This window comes from Aegilops tauschii, chromosome 7, assembly GCF_002575655.3.
Source record: "Aegilops tauschii subsp. strangulata cultivar AL8/78 chromosome 7, Aet v6.0, whole genome shotgun sequence".
In the NCBI taxonomy this organism is placed as follows: domain Eukaryota; kingdom Viridiplantae; phylum Streptophyta; class Magnoliopsida; order Poales; family Poaceae; genus Aegilops; species Aegilops tauschii.
Genome location: NC_053041.3, coordinates 171,058,040 through 171,081,711, shown reverse-complemented (window position 1 = coordinate 171,081,711; position 23,672 = coordinate 171,058,040). Strand labels below are relative to the sequence as shown.

At 44.1% G+C, this 23,672-nt stretch overlaps 1 protein-coding gene and 2 long non-coding RNA genes across 9 annotated transcripts; 1 reads left to right on the top strand and 2 right to left on the bottom strand.

The window, feature by feature from the left end:
• Positions 1 to 684: 684 nt before the first annotated feature.
• On the bottom strand, positions 685 to 1,501 carry LOC141027997 (uncharacterized). Its single transcript, XR_012190102.1, has 3 exons — positions 1,266 to 1,501; positions 1,091 to 1,185; positions 685 to 994 (listed from the first exon to the last, which is right to left on the bottom strand). It is a non-coding gene; the product is annotated as an uncharacterized lncRNA (long non-coding RNA).
• Positions 1,502 to 1,591: 90 nt separating this feature from the next.
• Positions 1,592 to 6,561, bottom strand: LOC109763677 (uncharacterized). Of its 7 annotated transcripts, none has more exons than XR_012190098.1 (6): positions 6,504 to 6,561; positions 6,103 to 6,427; positions 5,755 to 5,982; positions 4,214 to 4,418; positions 2,955 to 3,591; positions 1,592 to 2,253 (listed from the first exon to the last, which is right to left on the bottom strand). It is a non-coding gene; the product is annotated as an uncharacterized lncRNA (long non-coding RNA). The 7 variants fall into 7 exon arrangements; XR_012190097.1 differs by having other exon boundaries at positions 2,955 to 3,588; XR_012190099.1 differs by having other exon boundaries at positions 2,955 to 3,107.
• A 5,985-nt stretch (positions 6,562 to 12,546) lies between these two features.
• On the top strand, positions 12,547 to 14,955 carry LOC109763678 (probable peroxygenase 4). The gene is made up of 6 exons (XM_020322539.4): positions 12,547 to 12,808; positions 12,920 to 13,033; positions 13,865 to 13,950; positions 14,019 to 14,113; positions 14,260 to 14,385; positions 14,582 to 14,955. The coding sequence occupies exons 1-6, from the start codon at positions 12,661 to 12,663 to the stop codon at positions 14,727 to 14,729; spliced, it is 717 nt and encodes a 238-aa protein (XP_020178128.1). The 5' UTR covers positions 12,547 to 12,660; the 3' UTR covers positions 14,730 to 14,955.
• Positions 14,956 to 23,672: the final 8,717 nt, after the last annotated feature.

The window sequence follows — 23,672 nt, the reverse complement described above, 5'->3', positions numbered from 1 at the left end:
GCGTCATGTGGCATAAGATTTAATTTAATGTGAAGCACATGAGGTGGATGGGGTGGCACTAATATTCATCGGTTGTTTAGGACCAGCATGCAGATCATAGGATGCCCTCACGTAGGAAAATCCAACGTGATATTGACAAATGACATTAGCATATCTGATTAAATAAATGGAAGAACAAATGCACAGGTATGAGGTATTGCCTGATGCCTGTCACTGTTCTCATTTTCTTGAACTAATTTATGTAAGACTAAAAATAAGACCACATGTCTTATCTAGATGTACAAAACAAATGCAACAGATTAAGATGGCTGGTTTGTTCCTGAAAAGTTTGAGGAGACATGCAAGAAACATGCCCACACCTGAAAAGTCTGATGCTGAGAATTGAGAGCCTATTTGTAAGTGTATCCTTGCAACGCGTGGTGTAAGACTGAATTTGTTTCCAGTTTATGTTTCCTTTCGTTGTTTATTTACAAGGTATTGTTACTCTTGCTTGAATCGCGTGGTGTACGACTGAATTTCAGTTTTGTAAGTTCATCAGCGCAGAGTCTGTTTAGCAGCCAGTAATTCTTTTTACAGAAACATAGAAGCTAGTAGAGCTGCGAAAGTGCTCTTCTGAGCGCGATCGTAGGTGCTCGCGATATCCCTCCCGCCCGTGATCTTCGAGATTCCCATTCTGACGCATACAGGCCCACGTATTACTGCCGTATATCTATTAATGAACAGTTATATTGGCCCACTTCTAGCAAACGGCCATTGGTACAGCGTCACGGACTGGGCCGCTAACTCGCTGATTCTGGACCAACGACGGCAGCTATCTCCAGTCGCCGCACGCCCCAGCCGTAGACTGCTCGCCGTCTTCAAGCTCGGGGCTCGGCAAGCTCACACAGCAGCTAATCATGCTTTTCCGGATCGTGTTCTCTGCACCGTTCATCCACCGCGCGGAGCGCCTGCATCTGCACTTCGTCCTGCGGGCCCATCTCTTATGTCTCCAGATCTGCGGTTGCATGGCATGTCTCCTGCAGGAAACTCGTCAAGATAAGCAAGGAGAAAAATCAGGAACAGAATTAATGGGTGGACTGAATCTTCTTACCTGCTCAAAGACAGCAGACACTCCCGAAGATGAAGTCAGCGTAACAACTTGTAGTCCTACAGGCTGGTTTACTGAACTTTCAGCTCAACTGAACCCTGCACGCGAGCTGTACAACTTAAATAGAAGTTCCTGCCAATTCATGCTACAACAGAGTTTACAGCGCAAGGGGAATCACCTCTGCGGATACTTCATCCAGCTTGCGAGTTGCATCTGATTTTGTAATGCCAGACGCCCATAGGGATAGCACGGTCAGAGCCATGGCAAGAACTGCCCTGTAGTATTCAGTCTTTTCTACCTAAACGAAAAGGGATGGATCGGTCAGATGGGGCACGCATGGTGGAGGAACGCTTATGTAATTGCTCCTCTGTTTTCCCTGCTCTTGTAGTGCAATTAGAAATGGATCGGCCAAGCACTGGGCGCACGGCCTCACACAGGCATGCACTTGTCCAGCATTTAGCACAATTGCCCATCTAGCAGCCAAAGATAACCAGATTGTCTCAGTAAAAAATTCAGCCAACAGAAACCATGTTGGCAATGGGAAATGCACTTCACAGAATCACCAAGACAGATCAACAACCATATGTACACCACTCTGTATACAAAGACAGACAGTACGCCTGAAAACAACATACAAACACATACATTAGCAACACAAATCATCACATGTTGTTTAGCCGCAGATCACCTACTTTGCGGCAGTTGTTTCGTTTGTGACCTTCAACGCCGCAGTTTTTGTGCCGCACTGGTTTACAAACTGGCTTGGGGATATCAGGTTGTCCTCTTGTGCCCCTGCTGGCAACATATCGTGCAGAAGCTTGTCCGTTTGCTGAGCCCCTCGTACGGCGCCTTCTCTTGGCTAGTTGTTGGGCGACCCATCTCTTTTGGCTTCTTTGGCGCCAACATCCAGCGAGCCTGTTCCCAGTCTCATTTGCCGAAGTAGCATCATCGTTCTGGTTTCCAATGGTTGCATCTCCACTTGCAAAAACTAATGGCCCTTGTTCTCGTAGCTTATTGACGAGATGGTCTTCCTTAGAGGTCTTGTACGCAGCAGTGGTAATGCTCCCTGTTACCAAGCGTATTCCAGCCATACCGTCCCTCGCGATCTGCAGACTGGAACCTACCTTGAATGGTAATTTATGTGATGCCCCGTGGGATACATACATCTGATAAAACGAGAAAGAAAAGGAAGATGTCAGCCGGTAGCAACAAAACTAGGACTGCCGTTAAAAGATGGAAGTAGTTATGACTAGCCATAGCAGATACAAAAAAACTAGATAGGACTAACCATATCAGATCCAAATCAAAAACAGAGAACTGACAGCAAAATTAGGCTGCAGTTTGAGAGCTGAGGGGGGGGGGGAGGGGGGGGAGTTTAGTTGTGCTGCTAAGGTCACCTTTTCGGACTGAAAAGAACAAAGAATTGTAGTAAGAGAAAAAATAATGTACTGAAGCAAGAAATACTGAAAAAAGAATGAAGACTGAAAGCTGAGACTTGGGTGCCGATCCTTATGGGTACTGAGTGAGAACTAGCATTTCTCTGTTTTTCTCAATCGGCACTGACACCTCATTCAATAATCTACTGAAGCAAGAAATACTCAAACTTTGTTTTTGGCCTATCCAGAAAAGCAGAGTAGATTCGTAAAGGCTTGTCAAGAAGAAATCCATCAAACAATAAAAATGAGCAACCAAGAACTGAATAGTTGTACATAAATTTCAGGTGGTTAGTGACAGAGAAACATAGTGTGCGCTATATACAGAAAAATTGTACCAAAATTTTAGGGTGATGGTTGACCTTAGCCTCACATTTTTAAAATGCACACGTACACGTCATGGTGGTAAGCTCTATTGTTATTGAGATGCTTACCAGCTTTGCCATCAGAATATAGAGGGCTTTTGGTTTTTGGTTGCTATAGCCACTGGAAGTGACACCGCTTGAGCCACGCCGCAGGCTTCTTGGTGCCCCCATGCAAAATATGATTTCACAGCATGTATCTGATCATGGTGCAATTTGACGCCACTGAAACCTCATTCAATCCACGGGATCAGAATGATGAAGAAAATAAAATGAAGACTTAAAAACTGAAATGATAAAGTGAATAATAGACTGAAAACACATAAACTGAATACAGACTGAAAACACATAAACTGAATATAGACTGAAGAAACGACAATACTGACAACCACTGATCAAATAAAAGAACAATATGACTAAAAGAAGAACAATGAATTAAACTAAAGAAATCTAAAAAGGGAAAAAATACTGATATTTAGGCTCTATCAAAAGTTTACTAACAATTCGACAAAAAGTTTACAGAATGCCAGCCATTATGTTATCCCTTTCCGAATCATGCATGTTAGGTTGCAACGTCCTTAAAATCAAAGACAGAACGCTCTGCGTCAAACGATTGCTAAGGAAAACATCTGAACCAAGAGTACCGCTCAACTTCTCCCCTCTCCCTCTGATGTTGACAGGCTCACCGATGAGCATGCAACATAAACTGCTAAAAAAGAAAAAGGAAAAAATGAGGGACCGAACATGGACTAACGAATAAAGAGTGAGGACTGAGAAAGTTCGCTCATGTAAATTGCAGATAGAGCAATGAACATAAAAACTGAACACTAACAGAAATGGGTAACTAAATAAATAAAAACGAATAATTAGAGCCTAAAATATCTGAAAGAGACTAACTATGGTCATACCAAAAATGAAGAGAATAACTAAAAACGGCAGATATTGAAGACGTAAATTAAAAAAATGAGATCACAGTCCTCTTGAAGGAAATAAATGCTCGTTGCCTCTCGCACCTCGCAACTGCACGAGGCCACGTCCAACTTGACATGATGAAGCAGAAACCGAAAACCCTTATTTAAGCTGGAGGCACCCTATTGAACCTGAATTCTCAGTAAGACCTTCACTCTCTAGTTTCAAGCTCCCAACTAAGCTTATGACAGTTGTTGATTTCATTTGACGCGCTTTTATCTGCACTAACTTATGACTTTTATGTCAAGCAGACTCTGGTGTTGTCCGATTCTTGCACACGGTGTCAATACAGAAGCAGTTATCTGCTGACTTGCTGAAGTACGACATAACATCATCTCAAATGGTACACAAGGACGACGCACCAGTTTTACCGTGCTTTCCGGATGATATCCACCTACATGTACACACAAGTCGTATGTTTCGCCCAAAGAGTCGAAACTAGTACCGAGAACCGGTGTGATCACGTTTTCAGCTGGGTTCTCTCCGCAACACCTGACTGCCTTCTCAAACGCACTGATTCGATTTGGGCATGGTGTTCTGCTCGGTGCGGCAGCACCAATCCTAAGGCTGCAAACACAGGCATACATTGCATAAATTTTCTGAATGCACAGAGCAATCAGCCTGCAGACACAGGCACATGTAGCATAAATTTTCAGAATGCAGAGAGCAATCAGCCTGCAAACACATGCACATATAGCATGAATTTTCAGAATGCAAAAAGCAATCAGCCTGCAAACACAGGCACATATAGCATGAATTTTCAGAATGCAGAGAGCAATCAGCCTGCAAAAATAGGCACATATAGCATGAAATTTCTGAATGCAGAGAGCAATCAGCCTGCAAGCACAGTATAGCATGCTTTTTCTGAATGCAGAGACCAATCGGCACTTCCTCTAACTGTAGGATTTCTTCAGTCATGATTAGTTTTACTTCCTAAATCCCTGAATCTATGATGTGATGCAAGTTGCCCTTCACTAGCTTCTTGTTACACCCCAGCGCTTGGGGATTCATCTTCCCCGTTGATAGCATAGGAAAGATTTAGGCATTTCAATTATTTGGGTAATATGTGCCGGAAGTTTGGGATAAAGCACAACAAAGCTTAACTGATGTTGTCATTTTGTCTCTGGTCTTGTATTGGATTGTTATGAACTAATATATTTTTATCTGGGTAGTATGAAATATAATGTTGTTATCTTGTTGCAGTTAACTGATGAACAAGCCAAAATGAATAAATGAATCATATCTGTAAAAAGGGAATTTTAGCAACGGATAAGAAACAGTTGAACTATAAACATGTATGAAAATGTATGAACTGACAATTTGCAAGTGGTGCAGAGATGGAGGTGGCTATCATCGATTTGGTGACAAGTGTGCCTGCGACTCACATGGTTGAACTACCAGTGGAGCCTCCAGAAGAGCCAGGTCAGTGTCGGTGCTATATGTGGGTAAACGTTGATCACAACAAGAAATATTGTACATGGAATTTGACAGTAGTGATGGGGTAATGTAGATGCCAACGCTAGGGATGAAGCAGTTGATCACGGGGGGACTAACACATGTCTAAAGTTTGAAACTGAAATCAACAGTAAGTGATGAACACAATTCCCATCAATTAGATGGCACCTGTGAAAATAATAGTGGTACTGACATATACATATTTTTTGTGAAATTCCACCTTGTAAGATGTCCGAGTTGTCAGTTCGACATCGGAAAGCCGTGTTGAGGCAAGGCAGAACACAGAAGATTGTACTGCTGTAGCCTTAGGGCATGACAAATGATTCGTTATTTGCTTCGTCGGATAGAGACATCTCCCCAGGGATTCGATTTTTTTCCTATATGTCTATGCATCCTAGAGCAGAACAGAACAGTCTCCAGTGCAAGAACTAGTACAGACAGAGGTTACCTGCGATTCCAGCCTGGTGTTTTTGGATCAACCTAGCCAATAGATTGCTCAGACGCCTGCGGTTCATCATTCCCCTCCGCCGCAACGGCCCCATCCGCCGCACAGATCTGCCCGTCAACGCTTACAGCGGCCATGGGGGACAGCTCCTCCGTTGCTGTCGCAACCGCTGGGTAGTGCACCGGCTCCATTGGCAGCTGGTTGTCATTCACCTCCTCCATCACCGCGGACCTGCAGTTCAGCAAATCCATTCTGGATCAGGACCAGTTACACAATGAACAAGCATAATCACTGTGGACAACGGATTGGGGGCGGGGCAAGAGGACCGGGGGTGAGGGATTTTTGCCTTACCTCCTAATTGGTTGCATCAGGAACTCCATCCACGAAACTCGCCGCCGTGAACTCCTTCCGCAGATCTCGGACGGCGTCAATGGCGGACACAAGAAAGATTGGCGAGAGGTGGGAGACAGCGGCGCTGTTTGTCATAGTAGCCATTTACTGGCCTGCCCAGCGCCGACTGACGGAGATTCGATTTCCTGAGCAAAGGATCAGGGAATCCGCTGACGCCCCGAGCCACGGCGAGGGGAAATCCCGTCACGGCGCCATCCGCGGGCTCCGTCCCGACGCGGTGTACGAGGCGGCAGTATACTGTATTCCCTCCCCTCGCGATTTAACACTGCTCGACGCGCTGGCTCAGTAATTCAACGACACAATCCCAATGCGGTATCGACTGGTCTCGATAAAGTGCTCACCTGTGCTCGCGAGCAGAACAGCCGCGTCCACGTAGAGTTGGACATATATTACTACTATAACATGGGAACTAATAAACAGTTCTCCAGTTTATGTTTTTTATTTATTGTTCCAGCCTGCTTTCTATTAAATTGTGGTTGAGTTTTTGCCAAGCAAACACAAGGACCACCACAAAGAAGGGATGCAGCATGTGGCTTCGTTTTCTTCTCTATCTACGCCTACCGATATCATCTCTCATAATTGCCAAAAAATAACAAATCTGCATGAAAGAAAAAGCTGGTCGTTGAAACCAAGATCAAGGACAAGTACCTACTAACAAACATGAGAGGACACATCTACCACGTCACCATAATTTCTCACTACCAAGATCAAGGACAAGTACACCTACTAACAAACATGGGTAAGTACCACATAGTGAACATCTTCATCTCTGGCTCTTCCCTGAGCTATTTAAACAGGGTCATGCATTGCCATCTGTTGGATGCGCATTCACCGTCACATAGCTTTCTTATTAAGGGGACATGTGACGGCATACCGTGATCTTGCTAACATGACGGCGCTTCAGAAGCGCGCCTCTTTTTTTTTGGACGACGATAACTGCCACACGTGTGGGTGTTAAGGGGTCTGCTCACACGTTTTGTGTGGTGTCTAAGAGGACTAGCCCACACGTCTACGTGTGGGCAAAACAACTAGTGGCCGCACGCTTTTTTTTCCCTTGCGGTCCCTCTCACGCGCCTACGCGTGGGCAACATGCATAACGCCTACACGACCTCTCTCAGCCACCTACCTCACGGCCCCGCACGTCCCTGCGTGACAGTCACCACGCGTCCCCGCAGTTGTCATGGTCCGGACCCTCTTCAATGTCCGTTTAACTGCAGTTGCCATGGTTGCTCAACTGCAGTTGCCATCTCAGGTCAAGTGCCAGATGCCATTTTGGACAACTGCGGATGTTGCCATGTATGGTCTGATTTACTATAGTTGCCATGATTTGAAAACTTTAGAGGTTGCCACCTACTAACACTAAGCAGTTGCCATATATGGTCTGGTTTACTACAGTTGCCATGATTTGAAAACCTTAGGAGTTGCCACCTACTAACACTAGGCAGTTGCCGTGTAGCGCTACAAAGAGACATGGCAAAACAACATGTTCGGGTAAAAGAGAGAGTTGCCATCTGCTTACAAGCACACTAGGGCAGTTGCCGTGTACCCTGCAAAACACATGGCAACTGACATGTTCGGGTAAAAAAAGAGAGAGTTGCCAAGCACACTAGGGCAGTTGCCATGTACACTGCAAAACGCATGGCAACTGGCATCTTGGGTGTGGGAGAGGAGACGGGTGTGTGGGCGAGATGGCAAATGCCCACACACCAGCCCTTGTGCGTGAGTGAAAACTGGCGTGTGGGCGATCTGCTAAACGCCCACACACCGGCCTCTCCGTGTGGTGAAACGGATATGTGGGCGACCGGGTGAATGCCCACACACCAGCCCAGTCCTATGTGGCACCACAAAAATGCCAAGATTCGTGCACCCACAAACGGACGCGGATCCACACGTGTGGGCGAGATGCAAACGCCCACACGTGTGGGCGTTAGTGTTTCCAGTTTTTTTACCATAACAAGGATAACATTATAAGTCCTTCAGAAACATTGAAGGTGAATGTGGTCAAGCAATGAATTGTGCAAAATAAAAAGTTCCTGCTGAGTGTTCAGAATCATATGTACGAATGAATCTGCAGGTCTTTCAATAAAATAACGTGTCTACTGTTTGACGAGCAGAATTTAAGCTCAACTAGATGATTTAATCGTAAATAGACAAAACAAATTCAGGAGCTCTACTTGTTTCACATAATTGTCTAAACTCTGAAGCAGGTGATACCAAGCTGGCCGTGGCATACATTTTCCTTTTAATGTGAAGCACATGAAGTGAATGGAATGGCATCAACATCAGATTATAGGATGTACAGGAGAATGCTCCTGTGATGTAGGAAAATCGAACAAGATATTTGACAAATGACATTACCAGATCTGATAACATAAATGGAAGAGAATAGTACAAGTATGAAGTAGTGGTGTCACTGTTCTCACTTTTCTTGCATTAATTTATGTAAGACTAAAAATAAGAGCACATATCTTATTTGCAGGTACAATATAAACTTCACAACCCTTTACAAGTTGCAGGTTTGTTCTAAAGAAGTTTGAGATATGCAAGATGCATGCCGACACTAGGCCTAATGTCCTGACAAGCAAAGAGAGCTGCAGAAGTTGCTTCCAACAAAAAGGGAGCCTAAATATTTCAAACGATGGCAAGTATTCCTCTGGAGTACAGTAATAAAACTGTAACCAGTGCTCTTTAGGAGAGCGTCCTAAAAGGCAAATAAGTAAAACATTCTTAGACGCCCTCTTAGTTATGAGGATGCTCAAGTATTTGGAAACTATTGGTGTTCTACTGTTATTGTGAGTGTTGGATCAGTAAATTAATGATGTAGCTTGATTTTGTGTGTTTGCTGATTCAACTTGCAGTGAGAATTGAGAGCCTGATTGTAAGTGTATCCTTGCAGAGCGTGGTGTGTGTTAAACGATAGGCTTATAGGTGTGTGCATGTGTTTGTGTACGTGACAACTTGTACGTGGTGTGTGTGTGTGTGTGTGTGTGTGTGTGTGTGTGTGTGTGTGTGTGTGTGTGTGTGTGTGTGTGTGTGTGTTGTGCATCACAGGTAGTTAGATGATCCTTATCTTTGTATAGCTTCGCCTACGGGTCAACCGGTCAAATTTACTAACTACCTGCCGCAATATTATAATTCTATTAGCCTATATAACACGCACACGTCCCTGCTGATCGGCATATGCTTCCATGCATAGAACTTTACATGGTAATGAGAGCTAGCCTCACAATCATCCATGGCAAGATCTTCAAGTTCCTTCCCCTCATCTCCATTTGCTCATGCTGCAACCAAGAGGCTCACCAAGGGGAACTCGGTGTTGTGGCGGGCGATCAGCCTCTCTGCCATCAGAGGTGCACAAATGGTGGACTACCTCGACACCACGAAGACGGTCCCTCCTATGACCATTGAGGTCGCTCCTCCGACGGGAAGACATCGACCAAGACGCCAAATCCCGAGTTTCAGACGTGGTATGTGCAAGATCAGCACGCTTTCTCCTAAGTACTGACCACAATGCCACGAGAGATGGCGATCCAGGTGGCTTCTTGCCACACGGCGACGGAGTTGTGGAACACCATGGAGGGCATGCTCACCTCCCACACCCGCGACAAGACCGTCAATGTCCGAATGGCGCTTGAAAAGTCGGACATCCGGCCTGGAAGTGCTGGAAAAGGTTTGATTCCTCCTATCAACGAGGGGAGGACAGATAGGCCAACATGGCCTCCTCTCGGTGTGGATACCGATTGGTATCGGGATAGTGGAGCAATGGATCACATCACCAGGGATCTAGACAAGTTGACTGTTCGCGATCGGTACACCGGCAACGAGCAGATCCATATGGCAAGTGGCTCAAGTATGACTATTGAGCATATTGGTCAATTCGCAAATTCATACCCCTGATTGTGATATCCATCTTAAAAATATAATCCATGTACCTGAGGCTAGTATGAGTTTGATTTCTGATAGTCATCTTGCTATTGATAAAAACTCATATGTTGAATTTCACCTATACTCTTTTCTTGTAAAGGATCGGGGAACAAGGAAAGTCCTTCTTCAAGGCAGGGGTAGGAGAGGCCTATATCCAATCAAGCACATGAGATCACACGTCAAGAAGCAAGTGCTCAGTGCCATCAAACCTTCCTCGAATAGGTGGCACCCATGTTTAGGACATCCGTCATCCGTCTTTTCAATGAGTTTGTATGTGACAATGACGGAGTTTATTTTGGCTATAATAATTTTCCTAACAATGATGGATGAAAGATGTCCTAAACGTCGGTGCCACCTATCCAAGGAAGGTTTGGTGGCACTGAACACTTGCTTCTTGTCATGTGATCTCATGTGCTTGACTGGATATAGGCCTCTCCTACTACTACCTTGAAGAAGGACTTACTCGGCCCCGTTCCTTTACAAGAAAAGAGTATGGGTGAAATTCAACAAATAAGTTATTATCAATAGCAAGACGACTAGCAGAAATCAAACTCTTAGTAGCCTCTCGTACATGGAGTGTATTTTTAAGATGGAGATCACGATCAGGGGTATGAATTTGCGAATGACCAATATGCTCAATAGTCATACCTGAGCTACTTGCCATATGGATCTGCTCGTTGCCTGTGTACCGACCACGAACAATAAACTTCTCGAGATCTTCGGTGCTGTGTTCATTGCTCCAATGTCCAGATACCAATTGGTATCCACACCGTACGGAGAGGCGGCCATGTTGCCCGATCTGTCCTCCCCTCCTTGATAGGAGGAATCAAACCTTTTCCAGCACTTCCAGGCCGGATGTCCGACTTCGCCACAAATTGGGCAAGTCACCTTGGCAGTGGCGTTGTTATTGTGGTTGCCTCCACCGCCGTATCCAGTGTTGCCGCTGCGGGCGCCCTGCTAGGAGAAGTTGCGGCCACGGTCACCACCGTTGTTGCAACCTTGCTTGTGGGGTAGTTGCGGCTACGGTCACCGTTGCTGCTGCCGGTTTGTTCGGTGAAGTGGCCGCCAGCAACCGCATTGGCAGACGACTGAGAGCCCCCATTGCAGAGGTTCATGTCGGTCTAAAAGTTGAGGAGCTAAGAGTACAGCTCCAGGACGATACTGACGCTCCACCCGAGAGCACATGGCGGAGATGACTGGGCTGAACTCTTCATCGATCCCGGCAAGGATATGGGAGACGATGTCCTTTTCTTCAACTTTCTTTCCTATGGCCATCAGTTCATCACAGAGCGCTTTTGCAGATTTGCAAACGCCATCCGGACATTGACGGTCCTGGCGCAAGTGTGGGAGGTGAGCATGTCCTCCATGGTGTTCCACAGCTCCGCCGCCGTGTGGCAGTAGATCGCCATCACTCGCGGCAGCGTGGTCAGTAGGTAGGTGAAGACCTGGTGATCCTACACATACCATGTCTGAAACTCAGGGTTTGGCGCCTTGGTCGTCGTCTTCCCGTCGGAGGACCAATCTCAATGGTCACAAGAGGGACCGTCTTTGTGGTGTCGAGGTAGTCTGCCATCTATGCTCCTCTGATGGTGGAGAGGACAATCGCCCGCCACAGCACCTGGTTCCCCTTGGTGAGCTTCTCGGTTGTGACATGAGCAAATTGAGATGAGGGGAAGGAACTTGAAAAGCTCGCCATGGATGATTGTGAGGCTAGCTCTGATTACTATGTGAAGTTCTAGGCATGGAAGCGTATACCGATCAGAAGGAACGTCTGTGTGTTAGTATAAACTAACAAAATTACAATATGGCGGCAGGTAGTTAGTAGGCTTGACCCCTAGGCCAAGCTATACAAAGATAAAGATCGTCTCTAACTACCTGCGATGTACAACACACGGACACGCACCACGTACAAGGTGTCACGTACACACACATGTATATCTTGGCCTAGGGGTCAAGTCTACTAACTACCTGCTGCCGTATTGTAATTCTGTTAACCTATATAACGCGCATGCGTCCCTCCTGATTGGCATATGCTTCCAGGCATAGAAATTTACGGTGTGCCACTGAAGTTGTTAGCAGTCCATGTTTCCTTGCGTTGCTGGCAAGTTACTACTGTGCAACATAGCAGCTAGTAGAACTAGACATATACTCCCTCCGTTTCAAAATAAGTGTCTCAAGCTTAGTACAATTTTGTATTAAAACTAGTACAAAATTGAGACACTTATTTTAGGACGGAGGGAGTATTACTCAAACAAGGGAATTGCACATAGAGTTCTCCAAGTTTATGTCATTTTTAGTTGTCCAGACTTTCTTTTACTAACTTGTGGTTCAGTTTCCGCCAAGCAAACAAAAGGACGACCACAGAGCAGGCCGCTATGCAATTTCGTTTTGTCCTCTATTTACACTTACCAATTTCTACGGTCATAACTGCATATATATATAAGTGATTTCTACCCATGCACATCAATCATAAATGCACCAAGGACAAGTATCTACTCCATTGTGAAAGGGGGAGAAAGAGGGATCAGTGTTGTGACAGCGAGGACATCTTCATCCATAGCTCTTCCCCGAGTTATGAAACAGGGCCATGCGCTTCCACCTGTGAGGTGCAGAACAAACAAATCCCGAGTGGCGATGATGTTGAGCCGGCGAAGATCACCGGTAGTGGCTTCGCTACAGCTGCCGCCGGTGACAACTCTTCTGTTTCTATGGGTCTTAAGCTGTAAGTACTTGATACATGCTGCAGTTTGCTCCTCTGTTTCTGAGACATAATCCTTTCAGCAAAACACTGTTACCACTATCAAATGATGAATATCATCGTTATTTTTGGAAGGTGGGCATGCAACAGCAAACACTGATATAGCTAACATGACGGCACTCCAGAAACATGTCTCTTTTTTCGACCGTAACAAGGATGGCATCATTACTCCTATAGAAACATTTGAAGGTAATTGTGCTTAACTGCTTATGCAAAAAATCTCTAAAGAAATGTCATTGTTGAGAGTTTGTGGAGCTAATAGACTCACATGTGTCTGCATTTCTTTTAACAGAAAGCATGTTTACTGTTTGTGGAGCAGAATTTAACACAGCTAGATGACTTGTAAATAATATAGAAAGCAAATTCAGAAGCTCTACTTGTGCCGCATAGCCCTAAGAAAAAATCTAAGGCATGTTAAGTTAATTCCTTTGCCGTGTTTGTATCTTCTTGATTTTGACTAACTATACTTGGAACAAGGGCTAACATATCTTTCCTTCTAGCACAACTATGACATGTATATTAACTAATTATGGTCTGGTGATGTTAAAAAATAAAATCAATTTTACATGTGCCTAAATTACCAATGTATGGTCCATGTGTTAACTAACTTGTTACTTCGAGATTTCTCAGGTAGTATGCTAGTGGCCATGGTGTGTTTTGGATTGAGGCATAGAGACTTACCTTTCAAGGTGCAGTAAGGGCACAAACCACTGATTAGCGTGGCGGTTAGAGCTAGCTTAATCTCCTTTTATGTTTATTGGTAATTTGATGGCAAATATATAAATAAGCTTAGAGGGATTTCAAAAAGGAAAGCTTTAGCCGACTTTGAAGGATAAGGGAAGAACTAACAAACTTGAAAATAAGCTAAACAGACTGATGCTATCCTGATTTGAGAATTGAAGAGACTTGATGATGGTGGCCCATGCTCCTTATCCTTGTGGTGAGGGATATATGCTGGGTCCCATGTGCCAGAAGCCCAGAACTATATCTATTATTATGACAATATATTTTATCTTGTAGGATTTGTTGCAATTGGTTGTGATGTTGCATATTCTAGAGACTCTGCCTCCTCCGTGCATGCTGCCCTTGGTCCTATAACAAGCCCGGTATGACTACCTCAAACATGCATGTGCGCACACAGACAATGAACTTGATATTTTTGTGTTCAATTCAGGTTGATGCACCATTGCCCCACATTAATATTCACATAAACCTAATCCATAGAGCAATGCATGGAAGTGATACAGGTGCATTAGATGCCAAAGGAAGGTAATTCAAATCACCTACTTATGTATGTGCATATCTGGTACATATTACCATGCATACTGTAAAGTAAAAGAAACATGGAAGTGATACAGGTACATTTTTATTAATTTATTCAAATCTATACATATACTGAACATGTCAAGCTGTAGGTTTGTTCCCCAAAAATTTGAGGAAATATTCATAAAGCATGCAAAAGTTAGACCAGATGCGCTGACATCCTCGGAGGTGGAGGAGATGATCCTAGCAAATCGAGATCCACTAGACCGTCGATCATGGTAATTTTCATTGGAAGTTGGTTATTTGTTAACTGCATTCTTGAGAACCATTCGAGGCGTGCAACATGATTCTATCACGTAGGCTCTCGTGCCAACTAAAGAAATGTTTCCTTTGGAATAGCATGTAAAAATCAATGGAGGGATCAAATTTTAAGTTATGGATTTTAAATTCGACTAAGTTTTCTTATAAATATAGGCTGGCGCCTGTAAAAGAGTGGGGGCTGACATACAAGCTTGCAAGTGATAAGGATGGTTTTCTTCACAAGGATAGTGTAAGAGGTATATATGATGGAAGTGTGTTCGTCAAGTTGGAGGAAAAGAGGTCTCTTCAGATTGAAATATGACGCGCTATACCATTGTGTGTTTTGCACAACATTTGGGGAACCTAGGTGGTCATATAGTTGTCAAATATGATATATATTGTTCAAGTGTATTTGACCACGTGTAATTATTGGATTTTTTTTGTAAGGAAACATAGTGTGTCAACTAGCTGGTAGAATACGGATATGTACTGTTACGCAATGTGTTTACGTTATCAGTTGCATGTCAATTGTAAACTACAATTGTTTATTGCACCGGCGTCTTAGCTATAGTTAGCTTGATCAAGTACCATTTTCAATCCATATCCTACCACATTCACACCTGCTCTCATTTACATATCCTTATGTCATCCACTGATAGTGTTGATTTGGATTTGGAAAATCAGGAAAATCCAGATGTGGCCTACATGGCTACATAGTATCCCATGAGATGTTAATGTCCATCTCCCACTTTTGATAAGTCATTGACAGCAATAGAAATATTTGTAGACTATCCCCTTGGCTAACTAATATAACCACATAGTGAAAGGAGGCGTCAACGTTCACTTTTATCGTCCCATGGGATGGCTTCTTCCATGTATGATCTACCCTACGGGTAGGCTGATTTGGTGTATAAGCTCGAATGAAGTTTGTAGCCAGCACCCGAATGAACATGGCCGTTCGCTTTGGACTGTGGATTGCCTCTCCTTTTGTGTGTTGTCGTCTCTGCCACCAAATATACCACATGGCCACCACAATCAACTCAGCAGCTGGTAATTCATGTACTAAAGGCCGAGTCTGGAGGAGGATCTCCAAATTAACTGAGCCAGGCCGGTCTTGCACCACATAATTTTGAATAGTTTCCAACAGACCAAGCTCTGCGCAAACATCTGTTGCCCTCGAGCATGTAAGTAGACAGTGTTGGATGTCTTCATGTCCAATTTTACACAATGGGCATTGAGGGATAAGAGGGATATGTCTCCCTGCCAGCACACCCAAGCAAGGTAGGACTCCCTTGAGGACCTTCCATCCGAAATGTTTGATTTTCCCAGGCAGCCGTAATTGCCATAAATCTTTCAAGCACAAGTTCATATGAGCACTTTCAGGACGGTCCGAACTGACAAACTGGCGGCCGAACTGGTGATCAAACTGTACATGATAGGCCGAACGAACAGAGAAGGTCCCCGACCTTGTAAAGTTCCACGCCACAAAATCCTCCATAGCTTCGGTATGTAATGGATTTGCAATATTCTGTTAACATCAACTATTGAAAAAACTGATCGAAGTAGCACGTCATCCCACTGTCCCGAGTGGGGATCAATTAACTCTTGTACCTTGCTCAACATTGTCCCGCTTCTAGGAGTAATAATTTTCCTTGACTCACTAGATGGAATCCAGGGATCTTCCCAAATATTTATACTGGATCTTGAGCCAACCCTCCATATACAACCTCTTTTGAAGGTCTGAATTCCTGCAACTATACTTTGCCAAGTATAAGAAGAACCCTTGTTTGGTCCAGCTCTTAGTATGTCTCCATTAGGATAGTACTTAGCACTCAAAACTTGCGCACACAATGAGTCAGGGTTTTGGAGAAGTCGCCAACACTGCTTTGCTAACATAGCAAGATTAAAGCTGTGAAGGTCCCTAAACCCCATGCCACCCTTCTTCTTTGGCACACACATTTTCCACCACGCAAACCAATGCATCCTTTTCTTTTCTTCTCCATCTCCCCACCAAAAACCTGCTATCTCATCAGTAATTGACTTGCAAATTCCTTTAGGCAGTTTAAAAACAGACATGGCATAAGATGGAATTGGTTGAGCAACAGACTTCACCAAAATTTCTTTACCTTGCATAGATAGCATTTTCTCTTTCCATCCCTTTAATCTCTGACAGACTCTATCAACCAAATGTTGAAAGCAATCACTCCTATCCACCCCCACTATGGTGGGAAGGCCCAAATACTTATCTGACATGGCTTCAGTTACTATGTCCAATCTTGCACATATATCTTCTCTGACAAGGACAGTAGTATTAGGACTGAAGAAAATACTAGATTTTCGAAAGTGCTATTCTGAGCTCGAGCTCAGATGCACCCTATATCTCAGTCGTCCAGTGATGCTAAGATTCGCAACAGTCTGTGAATATTTCTATGTATTTTGATTAGTATATCTGAGCTATCTCTGGGCTAGGGTCCACGCACCTGCTACATTTAATGCCACCGTCGCGTCCAGACCCCCACGGCTCAGACGACCATTCAAGTTATGGGCTACGGCTCAAGTCTCATCAGCGGCCCGTTGTCCACCAATGATTTTTAAAACCGGTGTACAGTGCTGACCGAACACTGTATCCATTCACTACCTCCTCAACCCTTCATTATCTCCTCACTTGAAGATTCACACACCAGCTACTGCCAGACCGGGAAGAACACCTTCGGGCAGCTCGTCGGAATCACTGCTGACTAGGTACATCGCCCCCACCCGATCTACATGTTCTGGCTATATTGTTTTGGTAGATCAAGGTTCTTTCTACTCAAATCAGTTGTTCATGCATTTTTCGGCCAGTACGCAAAACTGTATTCTATCAAATATAATTAAGGTATTGATTAGAACTAAGATCTCATGCTCGACCATCTATTTAGCACTGCCAGATCTAATCAATTATTTAACCATTTACCCTCTTTCAGGGTGTACACTAGCAGGTCTAACTAATTCATTCACAAATATCAACCCATGCAGCAACGTCAATCAAGTATTCTGATCAATCAACGATTTTCCCCTGCATACAAAAACTTGCTGAACAATTTTTCTACAAACTTTTAGCTAGACCCACAGGCCACAGCTATCTTTTCAAATCGATGCTTTACATGTTTAATCTAAATGCTTAATTTCTTACAGGGAGCAGATGTCCAGCGAAGGCAGCTGTGAGGGGGAGACCGCGGCTGAAGATGTACCCACACCTAGCCACATATCAAAACACATTAGAGAACCCCCAACACAAACTTCACGCATCTTGTTACGCATGCCGTAGAAGTTATTCAGTCCTTTGATGAATTTAAGTGATGGCTTGTCACGAGTCCAATGCTGCACAAACTGAATTTGAAATTCAGTGCCTGGAAAATGAGCAAGGTTTATGTCATGAGTTTGAACCATTTCGTGTGAACAATGACCCGACATTTATTTGTTATGCCGTTGTGTGGCCGTATGTCGATTTAAGACAGGGACAAGCCTTACAAATGTAGTTACTTGTCAAGGTCCGATCTTGTGCAGCCCGGCATCTTGTTGTAGAAATGAAGCACATTCCTAGCATTAGGTTCATTGTGTTTACGCCCAACCTTTTTTGGAAACTTATCACCTGTCTCCCCTTTCACTTCAACCCTCACCCCCTTACTAGATACCCTGCCTTTGCCTGTGAGAGCATCAACAGGAGATGGCAGCAGTAAAAGGTGGCCAGCATACGACCATACTTATGTGGGGTGTCTGTCTCATAAAAAATGTGAAAACTTGACTTACTCCTTGCCCTTCAGTCCCCTGCATTTTCTGTCTGGGGATGCTCACTTCCGCGCGGCGGTGTGTTCATTCCATGCTCTCCCAGGACGTTTGGGACCTCTGGGTGCACTGCCGAGACACAAAACTGAGTCGGCACAAGTTTAGCAGTACATCCAAGAAGCAATACTATTTGAAAATGTACTCTTCTGCCAATAGAACTATAAAGAATCATCATAACCCCAATTAGGATTTCCCCAAATTTATGTCTGAGGTTCTTATCTGCATCACACAAATATTGCTAGGAATGCGCCGCTTAATAAGATATGCCACGGCCCACAGAGGCTTACCCAGAGCTCTACCACACATAGGGAAAAACACCCACCCAGCTACCCCCTACTACATGCTGAATTCTTAAACTTTACGAAAATATGTGTACCTTCATCATTTCCACCAATACCTCGCCCTCCCTGTCTTGAGCTCCCTCCAACCTCTGCTCATGTCAGTGACACAACATTGTTAGCACGACATGCTTTCATACAAATGCACAACCGTCGACCAGCCTCATTTTTCTTTTTTCTTTTGAACTAACCTCGTGAACCCCTGAATGTGTATCCAGGCTCACAACTGCGACGCTCAATTCTCCCGCATGTCCTACTGCCGATATCGTCTGCTCCTTGGGTCATGTCAGTTCCATATCTGTGCGGAGCAGCACCAACAATTCAAAACATTAATATAGACTGTCCAATTGTAAAGTATTCAATAGGAAAACATGGTCATAATGATCATCATGGAGGCACGTACCATCTGAACAGCTTGCTGCACTTCCTGTTATGGCTGCCGTGGCGGCTCTTCCACCCTGCTTGGCCTTGCCGAGACGATGTCATTTGCCACCAATGTATCCAAACCATCTTCCTTGCTATCAGGAAGATGTGCGGGCTCAGCGTCATCCTCGGTATGAAGTATCCGACATTATGCTCTTGATCGCCAGTTCCATAGCTCGGTTCTGGTCTGCCGAAGCACAAAAATCAGCATCCATCAGTTACCCCCGCAACCATATTATAAGGATATCAATACTACCCTACCAACAACAACAACATAATGACTATCTTACATGTAAGTATATTTTGCATGCAGAGCCACCCATCATTCTCAGGAATTCGGAGAAAACGAATTCAAAACTCTCTGTGGTTTCATCAGGACAAGCAATCCAGCAAGTATCACACTCTGGTAATGATTGTTCACACCAACAAATAAGCCAAAAGGCATGACATACAAATTGGTCCTGTATGTAGTGTCAAATGTTATCACGTCGACGAAAAATGTGTTCTTGAGCTTATCGAAAAATCAGTGCTTCAATGATGAAATGACTGCATAACTGTCACACAAGATAACACTCGAAAAGATTGTTGTGGACTTGAACTAAATATGACACCTCGTTACAACAGCCCATGTCTTCGGTGTGTGACCTTGCACTTTCAGCATCTAATTTTTAACTGGGCACTTTCTTATCTTATCTTAAACAGAGCTACAGCAATCATTATCAAGCAAATACTAGACACTTTATGAAAACATTGTTGTAGACTTGTAGTGAATATGACACTTCAGGGCTACAGTTCATGTACTTGGTGTGTAACCTTGCACATTCAGCATCTTGAACAGAGAAAGAGCGATAGTCATGAAGCATATAAAGTCCTCGAAAATTCCTTTCTGAACTACATGCTGTTCATGAAATTTACAGCGCAGATATAGGTTAAACTTACTTTTAGAGTTTTAGCCGACTAGTTTAGCCGGAGGCCTTGGCCCAGCATTATCACAGAACAAATTAAGGGCGCAATGGGGGCAGAAAGCACACTAATTTCCAAAGAAATCCAAAGATAACCAAGTTAATTCCACCATTTAACATGGAAAAAGAGCTAAGAGGCTTGCCTCCATGCATACTATCAAAAGAAGCTCAAGGATGAATTTCTCGCGCGAGTTGTAAGAAATACAAGGTTTTGAGCTGAAATTTTGTACACAGTATGACGGTTATTATCTTGTTAACTCTTGGATATTCACATATCTGTTCCTATGTTTTTCACCATTTTGACTTATTACTAGAACTCAGGGACAACATATATTCAATTATTATCTTCTGACATGTAGTCAGTAACTTGGATGGTTATCACTTACTCCCTCCGTCCCATAATATAAGAGCGTTTTTGACACTACACTAGTGTAAAAAGTGCTCTTATATTATGAGACGGAGGGAGTAGTAGATTGAGAATATCAGCATCTACATGTGGGAAGGTACTGAACATTTGTTTCCTATGCAGCAAAGAATAGGAATTGCTTACCCTTTTTTTTGAACCGGGCATAACCCCTTAAGGAATTGCTTACCTGAACAAGTGATTGTTTGTACCACAGTTTGAGCCTGGAAAAGCATGCCCGCTTAACGCTGGCGAAATCTGGACGAGTATATGACAAGAGGAGAACTAAGAATAGGAGTTTGGAAGGATAATACTCATGCTAAAATGATTGTATCATCCAAATTAATTCACTGACCATCAAATTGCAGTCCAAACTGCTAATTCATATACATCTTAATTACACTGTATTAAATGTTTCAAACATCAAGCTTTCACAGTAATTCATATCACACCACGCCTAACTGTCGTAAAAATTCTATTAGTACTGTACGGCCTTAATTGATTCACTGGCCATCAAATTGCAATTCAAACTAGTAATTCTTATCAAGCTTAATTAGATTATATTAAATGTTTCAAGCATCAGTCTTTTCACACTAATTCATATCACACCATGCCTACCTGCCGTCAAAAAATCAACCAACACTTCACGGCCTAGATTGATTCACTGCCCATCAAATTGCAGTTAAAACTACAAATTCATATCACGCTTAATTAGATCATATTATATGTTTTAGACATCAAGTTTCACACTAATTCATATGGCACCATGCCTAACTGACGTCAATCAAGACTACACGGGTATACACAGCCTGCAACCACGTTGTACTGAAATTATACATAGCACTGCTCAAATTAAATTCAGTTCCTCTAACCTCTTATTCCAACCAGGAGCCTTAGGAGTTGACAGCTCAGAAGTAGGAGGCGAGCTGTCCCTTCTCACTGCTGCCGCTTGAGCCACGCCGCTGGTCCGCCCTTCTCAGCTGTGAGCAGCTGCTCCAGACACGCCACAGATCCGCCGCCGCTCACACCCGTGCCCTCCGGCAGCGCCACCTCCACCAAAGTTCGCCTGGTTCCATCCCCCGGCGTCCTTCCGGCACCAGGCACTCTCCGACCTCTCAGTCAGGTGGATCTGTGGCAGGGAAAGCAAATGAGCTCCAATCTTCAAATCGAACGCGGCGGCCGCGGTGGGGAAAGAGTCTGGGCAGCCTCGTTCTATTCGAGGCGGTGCTACCGCTTGACGAAGAGCGATTTTTTCGAGCCACGGGTCAGACAGACAAACGCGAACCTGGGCCACGGCTCAGCCCGTCACCTGCGGACGGCCGCCCTTGAACTGGCCCAGATCCCCGCGCTCTAGCGAACGCCCAAGATATCGTGAGCATCTGTGCTCGAGACTAGTTTCTCCGCGTCCCTAGATTTTGTTGTACTTACACATTGGCCTGAGCTAGCACAATATATATCCAAAACCCTCTTAAGGGTATTTGCATTATGTTCATTTGCTCTCATCAAAATAAGGGAGTCATCTGCAAAGAGAAGGTGAGAGATGGAGGGTGCATTCCTGCAGACTTTAATACCTTCAATCCCTCCGATATTTTCCTCATGTGCCAACAGGCTAGAGAGACCCTCCGAACATATCAAAAAGAGATACGGGGATAAGCGATCCCCCTGTCTCAATCCCCTTGTGGGTGAAAATTCATCTGTCTCAGTGTCGTTAAATCTGATTTTGTAACTCACCGAGGAAACACACTCCATTATCATATCCACCCACTGCAAATGAAATCCCATCTTAATCATCATTTGCTGCAAGAAGCCCCATTCTACTATGTCATATGCTTTCATCATATCCAACTTGATTGCACAAACTCCATTAGACCCATGAGTTTTCTTTTTAATTGCATGAAAACACTCATAAGCTACTAGCACATTATCAGTAATAAGCCTGCCTGGAACAAAAGCACTTTGGGTTGGGGATATCACCTCAGGCAGTATCTTCTTGAGTCTATTTGCCAGCATCTTAGAGATTATTTTATAGACCACATTACATAAACTAATGGGTCTAAATTGGGTTATTACCTCTGGACTGTCAACCTTGGGGATTAGCACTACATTTGTGGCATTCCACCCATCGGGAATCTTTTTATTGTTAATAGCATCAAGCACCTCTTTGGTTAGATCATCGCCAATAATATGCCAAAAGCGCTTAAAGAAAACGGCATGTAGCCCGTCCGGGCCCGGGGCTTTCATATCTCCTATTTGAAAGAGCGCCTTCTTTACATCGTCCGGTGTGAACGGCGCAATCAGAATTCTGTTCATATCTCTGGTTATTGTCGGCTTAACCGATCCTAACAGACTTGCATCAATAGCGCCTGCATCCGAATGAAAGAGACCATGAAAATAATCAAACACGACGGGCTTGAGGTTATCATTACCCTCAACCCATCCATTATTATTATTCTTGAGTTTCTTAATTAAATTTCGGCGTCTACGTGCCGCTGCAAACTGTGTAAAATACTTCGTATTACGATCTCCGCGACGCAACCAGTTGACCCTGCGGCGCTGGGCCCAATAGATCTCTTCCTGTTCAAGGAGGTTCTCAATCAGCAACGTCAATTCCTTTTGCTTGAGGCTTGCTTCCCCCATATAGGGAGACCGCATCAATTCATCCAGCTCACGCTGGGCATTTCTCAACCGGGTGCGGGGTCCCTTCAGGGTCTTGCGATCCCATTCATGCAGATCCCTGTGCACAACCTCCAGCTTCTCTCTGGCCGAGGGGCACTGGCCTTGCGTAACAGCTTTCAGCCAAGCTGTTTTAACAACCTCTTCCACTGTTTCTTCTGCCAGCCATCTTGCTTCAAATTTCCGGCTTGGTCGCTGGGATTGTTCAGCTACACCCGCCAATCAGGATGGGAATGGGCCGACCCGGCCCTCATGGCCCCAAGGCCAATTTGAGAAGCCACGGGTCGACCCATATAAAAAATAGTCAGTGGCCTTGTTGGCCCGATGGGCATTCCGGGTCGACCCAAATTCTTGATTTACATTGTCTTGTGCACAAATGAGATGTTAAAATTAGACACGCTTTAATGGAATCTAACTAGTGTAAGAATTAATAAAATATTTAATACATGGTAATAGGAAAAAATTAAGCCGTCTACTTATGATTTTGTACATGCGCATTTTGATGAAACATATCAAGACAATTTTGTTGTTCATATACGCGAGCGTTCGCCGAAAATTATACAACTGACTGCATTGTAAAATTGGCTCCTACGACAAAGTCGGCAGGATGAAGACTGCGGCTGTTGTGAGCTATAAGACTA